The sequence below is a fragment of the Aphelocoma coerulescens genome, chromosome 4A (assembly GCF_041296385.1).
Source record: "Aphelocoma coerulescens isolate FSJ_1873_10779 chromosome 4A, UR_Acoe_1.0, whole genome shotgun sequence".
NCBI lineage: Eukaryota > Metazoa > Chordata > Aves > Passeriformes > Corvidae > Aphelocoma > Aphelocoma coerulescens.
The window spans coordinates 1,138,977-1,160,452 of record NC_091018.1 but is presented as its reverse complement, the minus strand read 5'-3'; the positions used below and the strand labels follow the sequence as shown (position 1 = coordinate 1,160,452).

The 21,476-nt window shown below is 53.4% G+C and overlaps 1 protein-coding gene across 1 annotated transcript in view; it reads right to left on the bottom strand.

Annotated features, from left to right (window-relative positions):
* PCDH19 (protocadherin 19) overlaps nt 1-17,502 on the bottom strand; it is a 58,482-nt gene extending 40,980 nt beyond the window's left edge. The window contains exons 1-2 of the mRNA XM_069015021.1: nt 15,362-17,502; nt 12,061-12,388 (exon numbers count right to left, since the gene is read on the bottom strand). Coding sequence (XP_068871122.1) covers nt 12,061-12,388; nt 15,362-17,502 — 2,469 coding nt within the window. The remainder of the gene's footprint in view (nt 1-12,060; nt 12,389-15,361) is intronic.
* Between the last annotated feature and the right edge of the window lie 3,974 nt (nt 17,503-21,476).

Here is a 21,476-nt window from a genome sequence, read left to right as displayed (position 1 = left end):
TTTAATTATTATTATTTTCTTTTTAAAAGACATGTGTTATCAAATGAGCTTTAGTTAAAAGAGGGCTCTGAAAGCCCAGAGGTGATATAAATAGACAGAGCTCAGTGCAGCTGGAGAACCAGCCAGAGCCTTCACTCATCTATTCAGGTCATTTTTCTACAACTTACGTAATATTCCTCAGTTGCATCCATAATCTTGGGTCATTTTTAATAATCAGCACCAAATCTTGCAGTCCTTGAGGAGACAGTGCTCTGTGCTGGAAAGCACCCAGCCCACTGGTGTGGGACAGGACCACCACCACCACAGTGTGCAACCCACTACGAGGCTGCCAAGGGTGCCCAGGGTGCTCCTTGAGATGGGGACTACGGGTTTTTTCCTTTTGAGGCTTTTTGGTGCTATTTGGTTATTAAGAGTTTTAGTTACCACCATTACTCAGTGTCAGCAACAACCATGACAATCACGGTTTTTAGGAGAGAGCCAGGAGTTGGACTCCATGATCCTTGTGGGTCTCTTTCAACTCAGGATCTTCTACGATTCTATGAAAACCAAATCCATTTATTCAGCAAAACCCTCCTTTCAAAAGAAGCAGATGCTCTGCTGAGCGAGGATGCGGCGGTTTGGCACCTGCTGTCCTGATGACGATGGTGACGATGCATCAGCAAAACAGCTATAATTTATGGTCACAACTTTAAAATTGGCTTTAAGTCCTTGTGGAGCCCTCTCCGACTGACAGGAGCACCTTGGGGCTGCCCTCCCCACTCACACAGAGCTGGGCATGGCAGAGACCTCTCCGTGACAATGGCTTGGCGCAGCACAGCATCACAATAAATAATGATAATATCAATAAGGATGATGATCAATCTCTTGGTAATACGGCCCAGGAGGGGAAGCACAGCAGAAAAATTACAACAGAGCCTCCAACCCCCTGCTTTTCCTCAAAGAGAAGGTCGGATGACACATTTCTTTGTGAAACAACAACCCAAGAGGTATTTACTACTTTTATTTTGTGATGCAAGGGTTGCTGCTAAAAGAAGACTATTTCTGTTAGGTACAATTGCTATTTTTTTGATAGTGTCTCAGCAATACCTTGTTAAAAAGGGCAAAACAACAGTTATTAATTACCCTAATTAACCCAATTCATAAGACACATTTGTGTGGCTGTCATGACAACTGCTTTGACTAACTTGCCAAGAATAGCTTAGCTGTCCATTCAAATAAATCCCTGATAATTACTAGTCTAGTTTACTGGGCTTCTGTGATAATAATAATTAGTGCTACTGTACAAAAGGTCGCACTAAACAGTTTATGAATGATGCATTTTGCATGGTGATTACATGAGTCACACAGCATCCAGCAAACAGACACAGCCACATCTCCAACATGGAGAGATGTGACTAGATGGGAGCCTGTGGCTGCTCTGCCTGCAGACAGCATGGCAGGATGAGAAGGAGACGTCAGGGAGCTTGGAGGAGAAACAACCATGAGCTGGGTTGAGCTTGGACAGTCACCAACCTGCCTCCTCAACCACTGGAGTGGCCGGCTGGCCACCACAGGAGATGGTTCTCTAATGGAGGCACCAAAAAGCTTCCAAGCCTGACCTGTCACATGTTGGTATCTCACCTCACCACCTCACTTCCCTCCCTGTCAAGAACACATGATCACGGATCACCTCTCTGGTTTTGGCATATGTCCATTAGGTTTAGGATCACTGACAAAAGGGGGGTTAGATCACCAGAGGCAACGTGAGCTTGGGGTGGACAGTCCCAGCCCTCTCTGTCTTCATCTTTGCAGGGAGAAGCCCTCCAACTTGCAGTTTGGGTCTCTCCAGGAGGAGCTGCAGCCCCAGCACACCCCTGCAATCAGTGAGTGTCCTGCGGGCAGCAGGCACTGCTCAGCCCAGCACCGCTCCTCCTGAGGCTGCTGCTGGCTTCAGGAGGAGCCGCTTCCTCCAGGACCTTCCCGTGCTCCTGACAGGGCAATGCTCTTACCTACCTTCATAACAACAAACCCAGGCCAGTCAAATGTCATTTTAGCTCTGCTGAGGTTTATTGGTGAAAACTGATCTGTGGGATTCCCTCTGGCTATACCTACACAGAGGCAAGAGGGCATGGGAGCGCACTGTGCCCATGCTGAAAAATCCTGCAAAACCCCAGGGCAGAGAGGGCAGTGGGGCAGGGACAGAGGCAGGACGTTCACTTCTAATATAGAGGACAGCTGCCAGCTCTGTGGAAATCTATGAAATCACTCCATCTAGAATAAATTCTGATTAAATACCACATATGGTCCTTATTGTCCCTCCCTTGTTACCTATCACAGAGGCATCTGCATGTAAACAGGGTCTTAACCGGCAAATATTTGTCTGCTACAGCCCCCTCCTCCCTCACCCCCACCTGAACTTGCAATTATTCTTATTGATTGACTTTAAGAGAGCACCATGCACATGCCTTGAGCTGCCACGCGCCGAGCAAACAAGGGAACAACGCCGGGCTCCGCTGTAATCATTACCAGGGCGAGCAATTGCCCTGTCACACATGGCAGGTTATGGCTTCAGACTGGAGGCAGCAAGGCCAGATGAACGCTTAAAACGTCATTACAGTGTGAAAAGCGAGGATGTAGAAATGACACCTCCTTTCTCAACAAATCTGTTCCCCAAGCATCTCCCAGCTCTGTGAAGAATTCATCTCGTTAAGCCCGAAGAGCCAACAGAGCCCTTGGAGAGGGGACGTGGGCTCGTGTCCTCTCTGCATGGCAAAATAAGCGCTGATGAGGAAGTCTTAGATCTGGGGGAAGATGGATTTGAGGTCCCGCAAGGAATTCAGCACTGGACCCTGAGCCCAGGCTGAGCCCAGGCTCGCCTGCACATCCTCCCCAGTTGCAGATGAAAATACATGCCAGAAGATGAGGTGCTTTTATCAGACCAAAAGGAGAGATTAGGGAAACCTGATGCCGAGCAGAACATTCCCCAGTTCTCCCAAGTGAAGTCTGCAGCTCAGTTCAATATGTTAGTGCCTAATGAAGGTTTCCCCCATACTCTGCAGGGTACAATCATTCTCCTCCTAATGAGCATGTGTTAATGGCATATTAATGCTGACAACAACTAAGTGCAGAGAACAAGAGATGAACACATTCCAAAATTCATCTTTTTTTTTTCCAAACAAAGGAACCCATCGTGTGGCTGAGCAAGCCCCAGCCCAGCAGGAGCCTGTGGCTCCCACAGCGACGTTGCCAGCTCACCATGGGATGCAGAGCCTGGATGGGACACAGCTCTGGTCTCTCACTAACCCAACCCCCATAATGAGTTGTCGCACAGGGAGAGCTCTCAGCCCAAGCGTGGTACTCCCCCCGACACAGCCTCGCTGGGCGCTGAACAAGGAAGCAGAGGAGCCGCTCGCCAACGCCTGCAGAAGTTTCACCGGGCAGACAGGTTCGGGTGCTGTACCTAAGCCAACAGCCGGGTGGATCTGCTTACTGAATGTCGCCTGAGCTGGGTCCCTGCCAGAGCATCCAGATGTGAATCTGAATATGAAAAGTCCAGGAGGCAGCAGGTGACAGAGGCGCAGGCGCGGGCTCCAAGCCCCATCCTGGTGCCGGCGTCCCAACCCATCTGGGTTTGTCTCAGCAAGTTTACACAAGCTCTCAGGCATGGAAAAGAACACACATAATGGGTGTTTTCCTGTTTTTTCATCTTTGCTTTTGAAAACAGCTCCCAAAACCCTGACAGCTCCCCAAAAACAGCATCAGTCTGTCCCAGCATGTGTGGCCCACCACCAGGCACTGCAGGGAAGAGGCAGCCTAATTCCCTAACTGTCCAGCTTCCGTGTGCTCCCACCATCACTTACATTTACATTTCCAGATCGATAATCGATGCTAGAATCAATAACAGGGAATTTAGCTACATTATAAAAACAGTAAAATCAGCCAATACTGAGAAATGACTATTGAGTCCTGTGTTTTCTGTACTCACTTAGTCTAATAATGGTGAATGATATTTTCCAAGTACATTATTCAGCAATAAAACCACCGAATTATTTGATCTCTTTCTAACCTTTATGATTCTAAGCACTCTTTTTGACCCAGATTGAATGAGGCAACATCTGCAGAGCCTTTCACAAAATTGTACTCGGTGTGCACTATTGTAGGTCTGCTGCCAAAGATAAATGTTATTATTTTAAAGCCATCATCCTTCTAATAGATGAGCAAACACACTGCATTAGCATAACCTGCAGAGCTCGAGCATGGGTGAGAAAATGCCAGAGGGTTTCGCTTAATGGAATTTTACATACCTGACTTAGGATGGGTTAATGCAATCCACCAACACGGGAATTTTAAAACCTGCCCTGTGGCATACACCTGCCATTACAAAAGATGGTATAATTCGACAAGCTCCAGATCCCTGTGAGAAACGTGAAGGATTCACGCCCAAATTCCAACAAGGTGTTGAGATGAGAACCTCATCTACAGGGCTCCAACACACTTTGACCTACACTGTTCATCACCAACCTGCCTGTCCTGGTGTCAGCAGCAGCAGTGCTGCAGTCACCTGTGGGTGCTCAGGGTTCCATCAGAGGGTGTAGGAAGTGCAACACCTGTCACACACCTGCCTGCTGCAGCATCAGCTACACTCCAGCCTTCAGCAGACCTAGGAGAACTCACTGTAACTCCATGTTAAACAGGGAGACTCTTCAAGGCTCAGCACTAATCGCTTGTCCAGCTGACATAAGCCATTACTTCCCTCCAAATTTAGACAGGGAACTAGAGGAGACACTGAACCAATGATGTTGTGCTATCTAGACTCCAGCAAGCCCTCCAACAGGTGCCATGGACAAGCTCTGCCCCAGCAGGAACAGTGAAACTGGGAGCTGCCAACAGCCTCAGCGTCCCTTTGCCAAGCCCTGGGTGATGGTCTCCTGGGGACAGTGGGACTGGAACTGTGGGGTGCTCCAGGGGACAAGTCCCAGCACAGTCCTGCCAGGGCAGCACTGCCTGTAGAGCACCCCACCATTGCCAATTCTGAGCACACTCTAATTTAAATTATAATTACACTTATAAGTACACAGATTACAACTATTTATGCTACAAATAAGACCATTCCGTATTTTAATTAACGGAAAATGATTGGAACTCAACTATAGCCTCTACTGGGAACAATATCTAATACTTTACTGAAGGAAGGCCATGCCCAGCCCCACAAACAGCCTGGCAGGAGATGGAGAGTGGGCAGGGCTGGGGGTCCCACCCATCCGAGCCCGCACACAAGAGCAGGAGCCGATGCCAGAGGAGAGAGGGCTGCCAGGAGAGATGGAGGGCTCATCCCTAGAGAGCCTGCAGGCAGAGCCTGGGGATGGAAGCAGGCAGGGCACAATGGGTGGGCCAGGCTCTGCCCTTGCTGGCTGATGGGAAATTAGGAAAGACCGGAGCAGGGCACACTCAGTGAGGGCAGGAGCCCAAGGACCTGGAAGGGCACCTGGCTGAGGAGCTTCTCTGGCTCAAAGCCCTCAGGAGGGACTTCAGGAAATGGCAGCTGGAAAATACAGCTCTTCCACCCAGCCAAGCAGATGCACACGAGGTTATTCAAAGGCTACTGCACTTGGCCTCAACGATGCCTCGGCATGAGCATGTGCTATATGTAAAGGACACGAGAGGGAGAAACCACAGAGTTCAAACCACTCAATACAACACAAATCACTTGGATACTGCTGTAAGAAAGCCCACGAAGTACCATACAAGACTACCCATTTGATGAAATTTTTAAAAAAACTTACTAGAAATCTTTCCCAATTTGAAAGAAAATTCTTATCTGCCATGTAAATATAGTTGCTAAAGCTTTTTTTATAGACTTCACGAGTTATGCATTAGAAATATGCATGAGAAATTCAAATTTTCCAAGAGGAAATATTTAAGGAACCTACCAACCCAAACCATTCTATGATTCTATGAAAACAAGAGGAGCCTCTCCACTTCCAGTAAAAGCAAATCATAAAACCCAAAGCAGTAGCATAAAAACGAATGAGATGTATCTGATTATATGACATACTGTATACTCACTTACATAATTAGGTGCAGTATGTAATAATTGCATACACACTTTTTGTGTGCATAGGGACACAAGCGTGAGCCTGGCAGTATTAGGTTAATGTTTCAACTTTATGATCTTAAGAGGTCTTTCCCAACCTAAATGATTCATGATTCTGTAGTGGATCACAAATACAAGATATAATATACAGTATGTAGTCTGTGACAGTGAGATCACATCCACGGGAGCAGTCAGGCCTTGCTGTTAAACACAAGCAGCTACTGCCACACCAGCCCTAATCCTCCATGGACCCTTGGAGCAAACCCCTTTGGCCCCTCCCGACCAGGACCCTATCACGGGCTAGAAAGCTGTTGGAAAGCCCAAAGAGCCGCCAGGATGGGGTGACAGCCCCAAATCACCAACACAAAACATGTGTTGATCACTGGGGAACTTGGCAATGTTCAGCTCTTAGTTGCACTCAATCTTAAATGCTTTTTCCAACCTAAATGATTTGATGATCCTAGGAAAAGCCAAAGAGTGTTGAACTGAGGGCTTGCCTAAGACCCAGGGAGCGTGGCATGGTTAAACATGAATGGGAGCTGGCGTATTTGTCTCTGTTGCAAGGTATTCAAGTGAATTTCTCCATACAACAGCTTGGAGCGATTACATTAAGAGATGTATAATTTGGTTAGGCTGACCTCAGAACGGAATAAAGAGCTGCTGATTTCCATAATGTCAGCCTCCAACGCTCAGAGAGGTCAGGGAACCTACAGCGATACACGAAACACTTTGGGAGTAGTTAAGCTGAGCGATCTGCTGGGATTTGGAGTGAGTAGGGACAGCAGACGGGGAGGTTTGGGGGCCCCGCCCCATAAGCTCTGGTCCCTGGCAACGCAGAGCGATTCTGGCTGCCCAGGCAGGGACCAGGAGCTGCCCCAGGGAGGGGATAACCAGTGGATGTCTAAAGCTGAGAGCATCGCTCCTGTTCGGGGGGTTCCTGCCGGGTGAAGGCTGGGGCTGGCTCCCAGACGGGGCTGGCTCCCAGAAGGGGCTGGCTCCCAGACGGGGCTGGCTCCCAGAAGGGGCTGGCTCCCAGACGGGGCTGGCTCCCAGAAGGGGCTGGCTCCCAGAAGGGGCTGGCTCCCAGACGGGGCTGCTCAGGCACGGCAAGGCGCGAGCAGAGCCGTGACCTGCGCTTACCCGTCGTGGTGCGCATCACGTTGCAGGCACAAAAAAGTGCTGAGTTACAGTGACCTCCCAAGGAGAAAACAAGACTGGCAACGCTGGCTGCGAAGTCAGCCTTCCCGCTAGTCGAACATCATCTCTGATAATGCTTTAATTACTATCCCTCCCGAAAATAAGCCTTATTTCATCAGCCTGACCCGTCTCAACACTGCAAACTTTCTCTGGGTTGGAAATCATCTCCTTTTTTTCCTTTTTTCCCTGCTCTGTACACAGCATTACTCAGAAGCAAGCCAAATCCCTTCCAATTATATATCATGACGTTTCCCCAGCGCTGCACTAAAGCAAGGCCCTTCACTTCTAAATGGCGTGGTTTATAACAAATTGTCTGTTATACCAGACAGAAACTGATTTCCTCAAACCCAGCATATTAAAGTGAGTACATTCATTCTGGTTGTAACACACAAAATGTGATTATAACAGACACTTTGGGGGCTTTTTAAGGCTAGCGGAGAAGAGGAGGATAAGCTGGAGGGGAAGAAAGAATTGACAAGTAGAGAAATGACAGAGAAAGAGAAACAGCCACGCTGATTTCATTTCTTACAAAACAAAAATCTTTGTGTGTTGTAGAAATGTGCTTTAGTTAACACCACCAGATAGCCAGAGCAAAAGCTGCTGGTGCTGCCTGAAAGAAAATTGCTCTATTGTGCTTAGGAAACCATTTCCCACAGAGAGGAGAACGCTTTCCAGGTAGCACAAAGCAGATCTGAAACCAACAGGGCCTTATCCTGCAACTGTTGCTCCCTCAAATAATCCCTGCAGCCACGCGGAGCCCAAACTAAATCAGTGTGAGTGAGGATTATGTGGGAGTGTATCAAGGTTGGGGGATTAGACCAGGATTATCACTAAAACCAGTAATTCCCCATCTTACTGATGGTGACCATCAGCTCGGGAGGCGGCGGATCGCCACGGCCCCCCCGGTGCCGGACACGGCTCTGGGAGCTGTTGGGTGTGCGGGTCCCCAGAGGACTCGGGTCCTGTTGGATCAGAGGCTGCTTCACCTTGAACTGCTTCTCCAGTGGGCCCTACCAAAGCAGCACCAGAGCAGGACCACGCCTGATCCACACCCTGCTTACAGCGTAATGTCACTGCTGCCACTTGCCAACGCTGCCACAGCAGAGCCACCCCGACCCCCAGAGAGAGTCACTGAAGAACGTCCATGCTAATTCCACCTCGGGACATCCAGCCTCTCAAAGAGGGCTCTCCTGCTCCCATGTCACACCCCCTTGCCTCTCACATGCCAGGTCCTGCCTGGGACTGGCCAGCACTGGGTGGCCCCAGGGGAGACCCCGGGGCAGAGTGAGCTGCTGTCCTCAGGGTATGTTTCCCATCCTGGAGCAGCAAGCGAACATCAATTCCCAAAGTAGTGCAAATCTGGGATGTAAAACTGCCTCTGAAACACAGATACAGCCATCACACACATATTGCTACTTTTTAAACTGTCAAGTCAAAATCCAGGCATGGAAGTGTTACCCAAGGGTGGCTACTCTACATGCAAGTCATGTCCCTTGGATCCTAAAAGGCTCAGCATTCAGACCACTTTCCACACCACCCCAATGCAATACGCATTTTTATCAAGGAAGCTGCCTAATGGCTCCTATTAATTTTGATTTTTAATCTCCTGGTACAACTCCCAGCAATATACATGCAAAACCTGACAACAAGCCCTTTCGGTTTCAAAGCTGACTTCTCCTCCAGCTCAGAAGGAAGATAAAAAGGAGCCCTCGGCAGCAGCAAAGCCTCTGAGCAGCAATGCCCTCACAGCTCCAACATGTCCCACTCTCCCTGCTGCAAAACAAGTCCAAACGGGGGCCAAGCCTCCCGCTGTCAGCCACGATCACCAGAGCTGCTCACAAACGCGTTTTGCCATCGCTGCCTACAGCCACAAGGATGCTGAGAGGCTGTGGGCAGGCATCCCCAAGTGGTACCCAGGCATCCATGAGACCACTGAATCCCAGCAGGGCCAGAACACCCCAGGACATCCCCCACTGCCTCCCCAGTGCTCTCTTGGCAGTCATGCCCTGGGACAAGCAGAGCTGGCAGCCAAGCCTGGCCCCACCCAAAGGGAAAAGCTTTTTAAGGGTGGTCTCAAACTTCTTTTGCACCATCAGAGCAGGGTTGCAGCCCCCACAGACACCACTCTTTAATCCCTTCCAGATCACCAGGGAAAGATGGGAAGCACCAACAAACCCAATTATTCCCAGCCCTGAGACCTGCCACCGCACTAGAAGAAACATTTCCTGAAGCTCCACAAACAAGCCCTCCTTGGGGACTTTTATTTCAAGGCTCCTGACTGTTAAAGTAAATGAGGCTCACGTTAAAGACCAGCTACATCACAAACCCACCGCTGCTGGGGCAGCGCATGTCTGCAGAGGCAATTGCTTACCTCCAGCCACAACCATCATATGCCAAGTGACATTGCCAGAGACACATTTACCTCGTATTTTATCTGTTATCAACCGATGCTTTGCCTTCCCATCAGGAAAAGTCACTCCTAGGTGGAGCAGCAGTGATATCTCCCCGATGCTGACACCTCATAAAGCTTCCCAGGGGAAACAACGGCGGCTTCATCACTGGAGGCAATTCAAACCAGCCCAGACAAAGTGCCACTGGAAGCACTGCAGGGAATGGTTTGGCTCTGTAAACTCTGGGCAGGGACTGTGTTTATTAAATCCTCAGCACCTGGAGGTGTACCAATAGCACCCTGCACAGCCACAGCATCACACCACAGCGCCTGCTCCGGCAGCAACGGGCTACAGGGGGGTACAGGGCTGCCCTGCCCCTCCACGGAAACAACTTCTATGGAGTTTCTGTGTCACCCTGTGTGCCAGGACAGGGCTGTCACTCTAGCAACAATGAACCTCCTCATTCTCAGGGGTCACTGGGATTTTTAGAAGCCAGTAGAACCCACACCACCAGTGAGATAGCTTTGTCTGCAACAGCTGGAAGCGTAACACTGGGGCTCTGCCAAAAAACATAGACATTCCCACCCTAAACCAAACTTCCAAACAGCTTCCAGTTGGGACTTCTCCACCCCATACCCTGACCCTGCCCTTTTGTCCAAAAGCACCTCCAGAGAGTGAGCAGACCCCCACCAGGACATGCTTCTCTCGCACAAGAGCTGCCGGTCCCCTCGCAGGACAGGCGAGCTGCTGCTGCCCTCCTGCCAGCTCCCGGGGCTGCTGGGGGAAAACCTTCCACTGACACTCCGCCCACTCAAGAGACAAACTTCTTTCTCCAGGCAAGGCACCAGCTCTTCACAGTGCATCTCACCTGCACAAGTGATGGAAAAATGAGGCGAGTTGGAGCCACAGGGATAAACAAGCATCCCATCTCCCTCACAAGAGGGTGAACAAGGCAGGGAAATCTCTGGAGGGCACATTCTGTGAGACCCCAGCTCAGCTGTTGTATCAAAGAGAAGCACAGGCAGCACTGCCTTCTGCCTGCAGCTGCCTGTTAACTTTATCAGCTGAGTTATGATGTTCCTGATGGTCCTTCCATCCTCCCTGGCACCAGAGACCTCCCACTGCCGGCATGCACTTCTGGATAGTGCCAGCATGTGATGGATTTTGTGACTGGTGGCAGTGAATCACAGGCTGACAGGATGCTCCACTGCTCCAGTGCCCATAGCAAGGCACCAGCCAGAGATGCACTCCAGAATCCTCTCCGAAGGACACTGCTCCAGGAAGACAGGAATTCCTCAGGGACCACTGCCCACAGCATGCCAAGAGCAATGGTCACTCATAGAGGCCAACACTGGTACACGACCTCTCAGAGCTGGTTCTGCCTCAGTGGAAGTTAAACACCAGCATTCAGTGAGCATTCTGCCAATACAACCACAGCAGGACCAGGCCCCCGGCACCAGCCCTCTCCAGCAGCCCTGCAGAGGGCCAGGCTCGGCTCCCTGCAGCACCAGGATGAATCTGAAGCAGCTCCACTGCCTTCAGCAGCAGCATTTTGCATTTACACCAGCACACCGAACACAAAACAGAGTGAGCCATAAATATTTCAGCTGCTTTTTCAGCTTTGTTACTCTGTTCAAAGCAGGAAACATGACAAACCTTTGATTGTTTTGCTTAATACCAAACAATAATTCAAAGAGAGACAAACAAGCAACATTAAATGATGCCTGTGATGTACAGGAAAGCTGAAGAATTAGAAGAAACTGATGAGGATGGTGTGGATGAGAGCAGTCCCTTTCCCTGCCTTTGGCAGGTACCACACATCCCTCCCATGCCAGCCAGGGTCCTGCCCAGTGAAGGAACAGCACTGGGCCAGGTGTGCAAGTGGTCACAATGGAGCATCCTGCGCTGTCTGCATCCCCAGCACAGCCAGCTGCCTCCAGAGAAACAGCCACCAACACCACTTTCAACAACCTTTTAAAAAAACTTCTATGAAGGCAAGCGTCTCCTCCCTTGAGCACCGCCACACTCAGAATCCACCTGCAAAGCCGCCACCTCCAGCCTCCCAGACACGCAGAGGCAGCCTGGCCTGGCCCATCCCCACCTGGGCACTTGGAGGGTCTCTGCAGTGTCTGGGGATGAAGCATTCCCCCATGGCCACACGTCAGGGCTGCCCCAGAACCCACAGGTGAGTGCCTGCTGCTCCCTCCTGCCCACCCTCCACCACTGCCTCCCCCTGGGGTGTCCAGCACACGGAATTGTGCTCTGTCCAGCACACAGAAGCCACCAGAGCCTGTTTGCTCAGCACCCCATTTTGGCAGTGCCGACACCAACAGACCCTCACGCAGTCCAGCACAAACCCGCTCCCGACGCTGCGGGGCACGGAGTGCTGCCCGCGCTCACCTCCGGCAGCGGCATCCCGTTGATGATGAGGTCGGGCTGCTGGGGGCTCTGCCCCGTGAAGGTGTGGTGGTAAATGTGGTTGGAGCCGGCGTTCCTGTTGTTCTGGCTCTCCACGTTGAGGAAGGTGCTCTCGGAGCGCCGGCAGCCCAGCGGCAGGGTCTGCTGGTGGTAGTCGAAGTAGTTGAGGGAGGAAGTGAGAGAGGAGCAGCTCACAACGTTCATTTTATCCGTCTCCTCCACGTCCCGCGGTACCAGGCGGATATCATTCTTGCTGATTTTCTTCTTCTTGCTTGATTTCTTTTGATGCCCGTAGGAGTACTCTGCGATTCTGGGGGTCAGAGGGAAAATGAGAAGCTGAGAGCATCCTAAACCCTGCCCCGCTAAATACCCATGCAGAAACCCAGAGGGCTTGGCCCCCATCTCCATGTAGGCTTCTTAGTCATGCACATTACATCATGTTTTGGGTCTGGTGGCACGACACAGTCTTCAGCTTATTTTCATATGTATAATGTTTTCAGGTCAAATATGTAAAAAAAATGGGAAGAAGAATGCTTCTGTTTTGATCTAGTGTATGAAATTGCTGATATTTAGTTACTAGAAGTAAAGTCCAGCCTGCAGAAGAGAAAAATGGAGATGGTAAAATCCATGAACTGAAAAGGGTACCTGCATTCATTTCCATGCATAATAAGGATTTTTAAAGTGATTTAATTTGGTCCCCATAATGAAAATTCAAAACAAATAGCAGATTTTTTTCCCAGTTCATTTTCCAAAGCAATAAATAAAGCAGACCCAGAAGCAGTCCTAGCTGGCAAGCTCAATTCTCTCACACTCCAAAGGCTGTTTGTTTATTAATGCTTTATCTAAATTGCTGGTGTTTTGACTGTCTCCTGATCATACCTGATCTTTTCTCCAATTGAATTCCATTCCTCCCTCACCCTGACACACACATCCCCTTCTACTGGGAAATGCTTTCACCTTCTAGAAATCAGAGAACAACAACCGTGTGTTTTGCAAAGAAAAATGATCCTTTTTGACCTTTTTTTTACTGCAAGCTTGTTTTTCTCTGCCTTCCCTTCCCTCTTCGCTTCCCACCTGCCAAAAGAATCAACTGATGAAGTGCCTTGTTTGTCTTCTGCAAAACACCGGAGGAAAAAAGTTACTGCAAAACACCACCCAAGCAAATAACGACAAATTATTTGCACCTTGCATTAGCTGGGTCTGCTCAGCTCAGAGTGACTGTGGCTCATCTTCCCACAGTGAGCACAACAGTCCCTGCCATGAATTTGTACATGCACAGCACTGGGGAGCTCAGCATTTCCTAGGGAAGCACATCAAATGCTACGCACAGTCAGAAATACACATTTGGAAGTCAGGATTTTGTTCCTCTTCTTGTTATGATAACAGCATTAAAAAAAAAAAAAGAAAGAAAGAAAAAATCCAATAGCTGCAACAGAAATAATGGGATGAATAAATAATAGTTTATCTGGAAAGGCAAATATTGGACAAATATTCTTGTTCCAGAAAGCTAATTGCCTGAGAATGAAAATGCCACAAAGTCGAACAGCCCTCATATGTGCCTCATAAATTAACACATTTTTTGAAGACTCTCCAGCAGCTCTTGTGAAGAATCTCTAAAACAAGGCACTGTGAAGCCTAAAGGCATGGGGAGAGGGTGCCCCATGGTCACTGCTGCTGCTGAGCCTGCCTGGTGCTTCCTCACCTCTGCAGCTGACTTCTGCTCAGACACACACTGGTAACAGCCCGAGCACCCCCTGAGTGTGCAAATAAATCAGAGGAAGGCAGGGATTTCTGTTGTGCCAACAATCTATATGCTGCTGACTCGTCTAACAATGCTTGATGAAGCTTTAATTGTTTTGTTTACCTAAATGTTTAAGTTTGGCAATGCGAGAGCCCAATTATTTCCTGCAGGCATTCATTTTGCTGTCCTTTCTCTATTGACCAATTATTTAATTAAACCGCACTTCATTAATCCCTAAGCCGTCACAGTAAACCCAGGGCTTACACGTATGTGAGAAGCTGTTAGGGGCACCACCACAACATGATTTTTATCCATTCAGGTCCTATCCTCTTTTAATGGGCCGAGCTGGCAAGAAATCTGGTCTATGAGCTTTCACTTGAAGCTAGACATCCCATAATACAGCACAGACCGACCTTTATTTGCAGATGATTTTTCCCCCATCGAGCAAAAAGGCTTATATACGCACTTTACGCTGTGAAAACGGGGTACAATGCCCCAACTCTCCGGCATTATTTCTGCGTAAATAAAACTTTAAAGACCGCACATCCCCCCGCGCCGCTGAATTGCCAGGGGCGAGCGTGCGTTTCCAAGGTAGAGCAAAATTAATTTCCATCCCTCCTCTCTGAAACGACTCGGTGCCGAAGGAATGGAGAAGTCATGGCTATTTCACTAGTAACAGGATTAAACCATTTATGAGGCATTGCAGCTGCTCTTTTATGGCATCTGATTGATATTCATGTGTGGTTAGCATTTGTCTCCTAACTTGTGTAACACAGAGAATAGTAAAAGAGAGACAATAATCGCCAGGCTGTTACATATTCAGGGGACTGGATTTCCCCTATCAGCCTTTCAGCGGCTCCAGGCGCGGGGCTGACCTCCCCTCCGGCATTTCGGACCCTGGAGCACTCACCCAGCCAGGGCAAAATGACACAGCGCTGCAAAAATCCTCCCTCGCCCCATCTCTCCAGCCCAGCCAGCCATGCCTGCTGCTGGAGCTGCGCATCGGGGGCGGCCGGGCGGTTTTGCCACTGTTCCATGCAGTTGGCCCCACGGCTGGCCGTGGCGAGGAGCCGCAGCGGGCACACAATAGCTCCTTTGAACGGCGAGCGAGGGCTTAGGGATGCCACCGCGCCGCTCGCACCGTCTGCTGCGGGGATGCTGCGGTGGCTGGGGGGCTTTCCCCCCTCCCCAGCCCGGGGAGCTGTGCTGGGGACGGGGGGCTGCCCACGGGAGCCAGCCATGCCCCCATAAAACCGTTCTCCTGTGATGGAGCACGGAAAATCAGGGATGCTGCAACAGATTGTCAAGCCGCACAATTAAGTCGATTCGTTACTCGGCGGGGATTTCTGCTCTCCTCACAGAGAACAATTTCTTAAAGCTTTGCAAGAAATTTCCTTACAGGGACAGGAACCTCACTTTCGTTCCTGAGGCAAACCCACCCCTCTTCACCACCCCCAGGTATACAGCAGCAAATGCAAAAGTAACTGCGATGGCAAAAATCAAAGCAGACCCGCAGGTGCACATAAACAAAGGTCTCTTTACCTGCAGTTGTAGGTCCTGATTTCCTTGTTATCCCTTTTGCACTTGACTGCCACAAAGATCATGGTGACAAAAAGAATGGCTGCAATAGACCCCAGGGCAATAATGAAAATCAAGGAGAGGTTAACAGATCCTATGGACTCCTGGGCATCCAGGGCTGGAGACAGGTATATCAAAATCAAGGCAGAAGCCGAGAGAGATGTTTTCCCATGGTCATGAGCCACCACGATGAGCTCATAGGCTGTTTTGGCGTTCTCCCCAAAGGCTCTGGTGGTCCTTATTTCTCCATTGACCTGGTCGATCTCAAAAAATCCTCTGTCTCCTTCCACCATTTCATAGGAAAGTCTGCCATTTTCACCCTCATCATAGTCATCTGCCTTGACCACTGTCACCAAGTAGCCAACCCCCGCGTTCCTGGGGATGTACACCTCCGCCGTCCCGTTGACCAGCGGCGGGGCCGTGATCACGGGCGTGTTGTCGTTGACATCCAGGACGATCACCCTGACAGTGGCATTGCTCTGCAGAGAGGGATTACCCCCATCTTTTGCCAAGACCTTAAACTCAAAGGCCTTGGTCTGCTCATGATTGAAGGACCTCAAAGCATAGATATCTCCAGAGTTGGGGTTGATGGAGACATAGGTGAAAACAGGCATGTCCCTGACTTGGGAGGGCACAATCTGGTAGGACACGCTGCCATTGAGGCCCAGGTCAGGGTCTCTGGCTGAGACTGAGAGGAGGTAGGCCCCTGGGGTGTTGTTCTCCTGCACGATGACTTGGTAATAGGGTTTGGAGAAGTGGGGATGGTTGTCATTCTCATCGGTGATCTTGACGGTGAAGGACTTGGTGGCCTGCAGGGAAGGGATGCCATTGTCCCTAGCCTGGATGGTGAGGTTGTACTGGTCCCTCTGCTCCCGGTCCAGCCGCCCATCCACCAGGATGGTGGAGAAGCTCTCGTACTCCTGGAGTCGAAAAGGCACATTGCCCAGGAGCTTGCACTGCACCCGCCCGTTGGCCCCGGAGTCGCGATCCGAGACCCGCACCAGGGCGATGACGTACCCCGGCGGGGCGTTCTCGCTCACCTCCACCAGCTCACTGTTGACAGAGAGCAGGTTGATGACGGGTGGGTTGTCGTTGGCATCCTGGACACTAATGGTCACTTTGCAATGAGCAGGGATGGAGTTAGGCCCCAAGTCCTTGGCCTGCACGTCCAGCTCATAGACATGACCCTCCTCATAGTCGATGGCACCGCTCACTGTGATGAGGCCACTCTGGGGGTCGATTTGGAAGAGCTCCCGGGCCCGCTCAGAGACGTAGCTGTGGAAAGAGTAGAGGACCTGGCCATTGGTGCCCTCATCCGGGTCAGAGGCATTGAGGCGGATGACCGGTGTCCCCGGTGGGGCATTTTCAGGCACACTGACGGTGTAGGCTGGCTCCTCGAAGAGCGGGTTGTTGTCATTGGAGTCGATGACGCGGATGCTGAGCTCAACTGTGCCAAAGTTGGGCGGGTCACCACCATCCAGCGCTGTGATCACGTAGCTGTAGTGGGACTGGGTCTCACGGTCCAGGCTCTTCTCCACCACCAGCTCAGCAAAACGGGACCCATCACCCCGTGTCTTGGTCTCCAGACCAAAGAGGTCATTGGGGGTGATCTCATAGCTCTGCACACCAAAGCTGCCCGAGTCCGGGTCATAGGCACTCTCCAGTGGCACCCGAGTGCCAGGGCTGGCTGTCTCCGAGATCTCCAGCTCGATTTGGTCGGTGGGGAAGCTGGGCGCATTGTCGTTTAGGTCCTTGATCTCCAGCTTGATCACGCAGATCTCCATGGAGCTGGACATCACCTCCAGCGAGATGACACACTTGGGGCTCTGTCGGCATAGCAGGTCCCTGTCGATCTTCTGCTTGGTCACCAGCAGCCCGGACCCGGGGCTGATGTCCACCAAGTGGGGGGCCGAGTTGGAGACCACCCGGAAGGCGGCAGGCTGCCGGGGGTCCAGCACGAAACCGGCGTCCCGGGCGTCCTTGGCGACGTTGGCGATCACCGTGCCGGCCCGCTGCTCCTCCTCCACCGAGTACTTGAGGTTGACGAGGGCCCCGGCGCCGGCCCACAGCAAGGCGGCCCCCAGCAGCGCCGCGAGAGCCCCCATCGCCGCGCCGCCCCCTCCGCCCGCCGCGCCGCGCCCCGACGGCCGCCGGCCGCGCGCCTCAGGGGCCCGCCGCGCTCATGCGGGCAGCGCCCGCCGGGCTGCCCCGGCGGCGGGCGGGCGGGTGCGGGCACCGGAGCCGCGGTCCCCCGCGCACACGCCAACGCCGTCCGCTCAGGCGCTCCGTGCCGGCGGCGCCGCGGAAGAGCCGGGCATGGCGAGCGGGTGCGGGAGCAGAAGCGCGGTGCTGAGCCAAGCGGTGCCGAAGCGAGAGGAGCCGCGCCGAGCCGCGCCGAGCCGAGCCCGCTCCCGCCGGCGCTCGCTGCGGCGGCCGCACGCCACTGCCCGCAGTCCGGAGCGCCGGCGGGCGGCGCGGGGGCGGGCGGCGCGGGGGCGGGCGGCGCCGAGCTGCGGCCAATGGGCGCTCGGGGGCGGGACCGCCGCGCCGCGCCGCCGCCAATGGGACCGCGCTGCTGGCTGGGGGCGGGGCCGGGGCGGGGCCGGCGGGGCGGCGCGGACGGGCGCGGAACCGCGCGGAGCGGAGCGGGACGGGAGGCACCGGACTCGCTGCCCGAGCCGGGAGCTCGCTGTCCCTGCTGTCCCTGCTCCCCCTGCTGCCCCGCGCCGCTGCCCTGGAGCTGCGGACGGAGCGGTGTTTTGGCTCCGCGGCCGCGGTCACCAGCGGTTGCTTCTTTAGCAGGTGCGCACTGGGCGGCGGCGGATCCTCGCGGGCAGCGCGGGGACCACCGGGTCCCGTGGAGCGCCCCAAGTCTGTTCAGTAGAGACTGAACCCTCTGGGGCGGGAGGACCCCGCCCCGCCGGGCAGTGTTCCCGGGAGCCGGCGAGGGGCCCGGGACCGCCCAACTGCTCCGGGAGGCTCCAGCCCCGCGGCGCTCGCTGCACCCTGCGGATCCCTGGAGGAGCCACCGCGGTACCGTCTCCTCCTGACAGTGAAATAAAGCGTCCCTGGTGCGTGTGCCGTGCCTTACCTCCTGTGTCCGCGCGCGCCGTACGCAGGGTCCCGGGGGCTCCGTACAGGGGCCCAGGGAAGGTGTCACCGGGAGCGGGGCACGGCGCGGCCCCGGCGGGTCGCGGCCCGGAAACCTTCCAACACGGGGTTGAAGTGGGGCCGGGGCCGGCGAGGCCCGCGGCAAGCCACCCTGCAGCCCGCCGGTCGGGAGAGGCCAGGGGTCGGGGGTCCGGCGCACCTGGCGCGGCACAGGCCCCCCTTGGGGTGGTTGGCAGCGGGAAGCGACGCCCCGGCGGTGCCGCGCCCCGCGGGCACAGCCCGGCCCCGCCCCGCCCGGCCCCGGCCCCGGCCCCGGCCCCGGCCCCGGCCCCGGCCCCGGCCCCGGCCCCGGCCCCGGCCCCGGCCCCGGCCCCGGCCCCGGCCCCGGCCCGGCCGCGCCGTCGGGCCCCGCCGCGCCTTCCCAGGCACAAGGGCGCCATCTCGCGGCCGCGCGGGGTGCAGCAGCGGCCCGGCCGCGCACGGCGGCACCGGGGCTCCGGGACCCCGGGACACCCGGCCCGGGCGGGGCTCCTCGGGCGGCACGGCCCGGCACCGGGCCCCGCACGGCTGGGAGGGCCCGCAGAGGGGGACGGGGATACCGCCTGCCGCCAGGGACCGCATCCATCCGCGGTCACCATCCCTGGGACAGCATCCGTTTCAGAGACACCGTCCCCGTGATCCCATCCCGCGTGACAGCATCCGTCCAGGGACACCCCCTCTCCAGCGGCACCTGTCCCGGACAGCATCCGTCCATTGACTCCATCCCTCCACGGACACCACCCCGTGAGATGCCACCCGTCCGGGGAGGGACAGTGTACCCAGGGAGAGCCGAGGGGACCCCCCTCCTTCCCGGAGGACGCCGGAGGGACGCAGGGCCCCTCTGGTTCCGCTGCCGTGTCCTGGAGCAGTGGGACAAAAGCCGGCAGAGGAAAAAGCCTTCACCAGGTGTTCCTTCTCCTCTCCGGAAAGCAGCGGCGTAGGTCACTGTAACCCACGGGGGAGAGGCAGTGGGACATGGGAGCGGGGGGCAGGTGGGGACGGCATGAGGGGGCAAAGCCCTGTCGAAGTCTTCCATGAAAAAATTAATTCTGATGATTTGAACTGTGCCATGTGGATTGAAAACCTGGCTGAGGGATCATAAACAAAGGGTAATTAGAAGCAGGGGGAGGTGTTTATGGGGTACTGCAGGGATCTAGGTTAGGGCTGCTCTCATTTAATACCCTCATTAATGACCTGGAAAGAGGGAGTAAACTACACATTAATGAATTTGGCAGATGATGCTATGCTGGGAGGTGCTGTGAGCTCCAGCAAGCATAGAAAATTAACACAAAAAAAAAAAGGGCCTAGTGAGATTAGAAATATGGGCAGGAAGCAGCGAAAGGAGCTCTGCCTTGGACAGATGTGAGAGAGCACGGCTGGGACGCAAAGGCGAGTAGGAGCGACAGCAGGACAGGCAGTGATGGCTGAGCCAAGCCAAGCCAAGACCCAGAGCAACGCCCCAGAGAAAAGCCTGGGGCCAGGGGTCAGCAAGGGGGACACAGGAGACTGCAGTGCACAGAGGCAGCAGGGACAGGTCAGCCCCTGGCCTGCGGTCCCGCGCGTCCGAGGGCGGCAGGGATGCGCTGGGGGGCTCAGGTGTGGCTGGAGCCGGAGCTCGGGGCTCCCTCGGCACAGGCGTGTTGGCGGCAGTTCAGAGGGAAGCCACACAAATGATCAAAGGCATGGAGAGACTGATTTCTGAAAGAAGATTAAAAGGCTTAAATATATATATTGCTTGGTTAAGAGCTGTCCATGGGGAGACAAACTAAGAGCCTTACAGATCTGGTTGGAGTAAATAGAGAGGGAGGGAAGGAATTATTTAATAGAGTACAAGGGGCATCACCAGAAGGGATGACAGGAAATGAAGAAATGGAGCATTTAGGTTGAATGTCACCGGGGAAAAAATCCCCTCTGCTGACAGCGAAAATTATGAGGTTGTAACGTGGTTCCCTGGAGGGAGAAAGTTCTGTGGCTTGAGATATTTAAAACCAGACAGGATCAGCCTGAATATAAAGGCGCCTGGGATCAGCGCTGGCAGGGGCCGTGCGGAGGAACAAGAGCTGGGCAGGGATGCACCTCATTTCCCACATCTTTTTCCACTGAAATATGTCTTTATGTATCAACCTATAAAAGACTTGCATTTTTTTGTTTATTGCATATATGTATTTCTGCTGCTATGAAGGAAATCACTGACATGATGGATGCTGTGCCAGTCACCTCATAGCCAGGCAGGGCTGAAAAGGCCCTGAAATCAGAGAAACTTCACCTCTGTATGGGTATGGAGGGGGATTAGAGGTGGGTTCATAACTGGTATGAGGTTGCTGAGTGTAGAACCTGAACAGTGTGTCGTGGCCTGGAGCACAAGGTCTCCAGGTCTGGCTTCTGTAGAACACCTCATCTCTCAATGCTTTTCTGCAGGATGCTCTCCAGTTGGCCAAGGAGAAGCCAGGCCACAGCTGGCCAGCTGCACATCACCTGTAACCTTGGTTAACACTCCATCTTCTCACCTCCAGCTAATGCTCAGTTTGTCAGAGGCTGTGACGGGATCCTTTTGGAACAAAACAAGCATCGATTGCAGCCCCACCTCTTCCCCATCTCCTGCCTCACTGGAGGTCTGTGCATGCTGTCAACAAAATGGATTAATAGTCCTATTATCAGTTCAGATGGATGGCCAGGGTAAGGAGAAAACATCGCGTCCCAGGGAACTCAAGTAGGCACATTAATAAAGATGCCACACGTTGGCTCTGAAATCTAAAAGCTTCACTCCCCTCCTTGCAACACAATCAGCTCATCCAAAGCCCAGCACTCCTGCTGCAATGCACCTGATGATGCCCTTAGCATCACTGCCTGGTGGCCTGGCTGGGAGGGAGCTGGTGACATAGTGGTCCCCATGTCCCCTTGGCCAAACCCCCTGCAGGAGCTCTCCCTG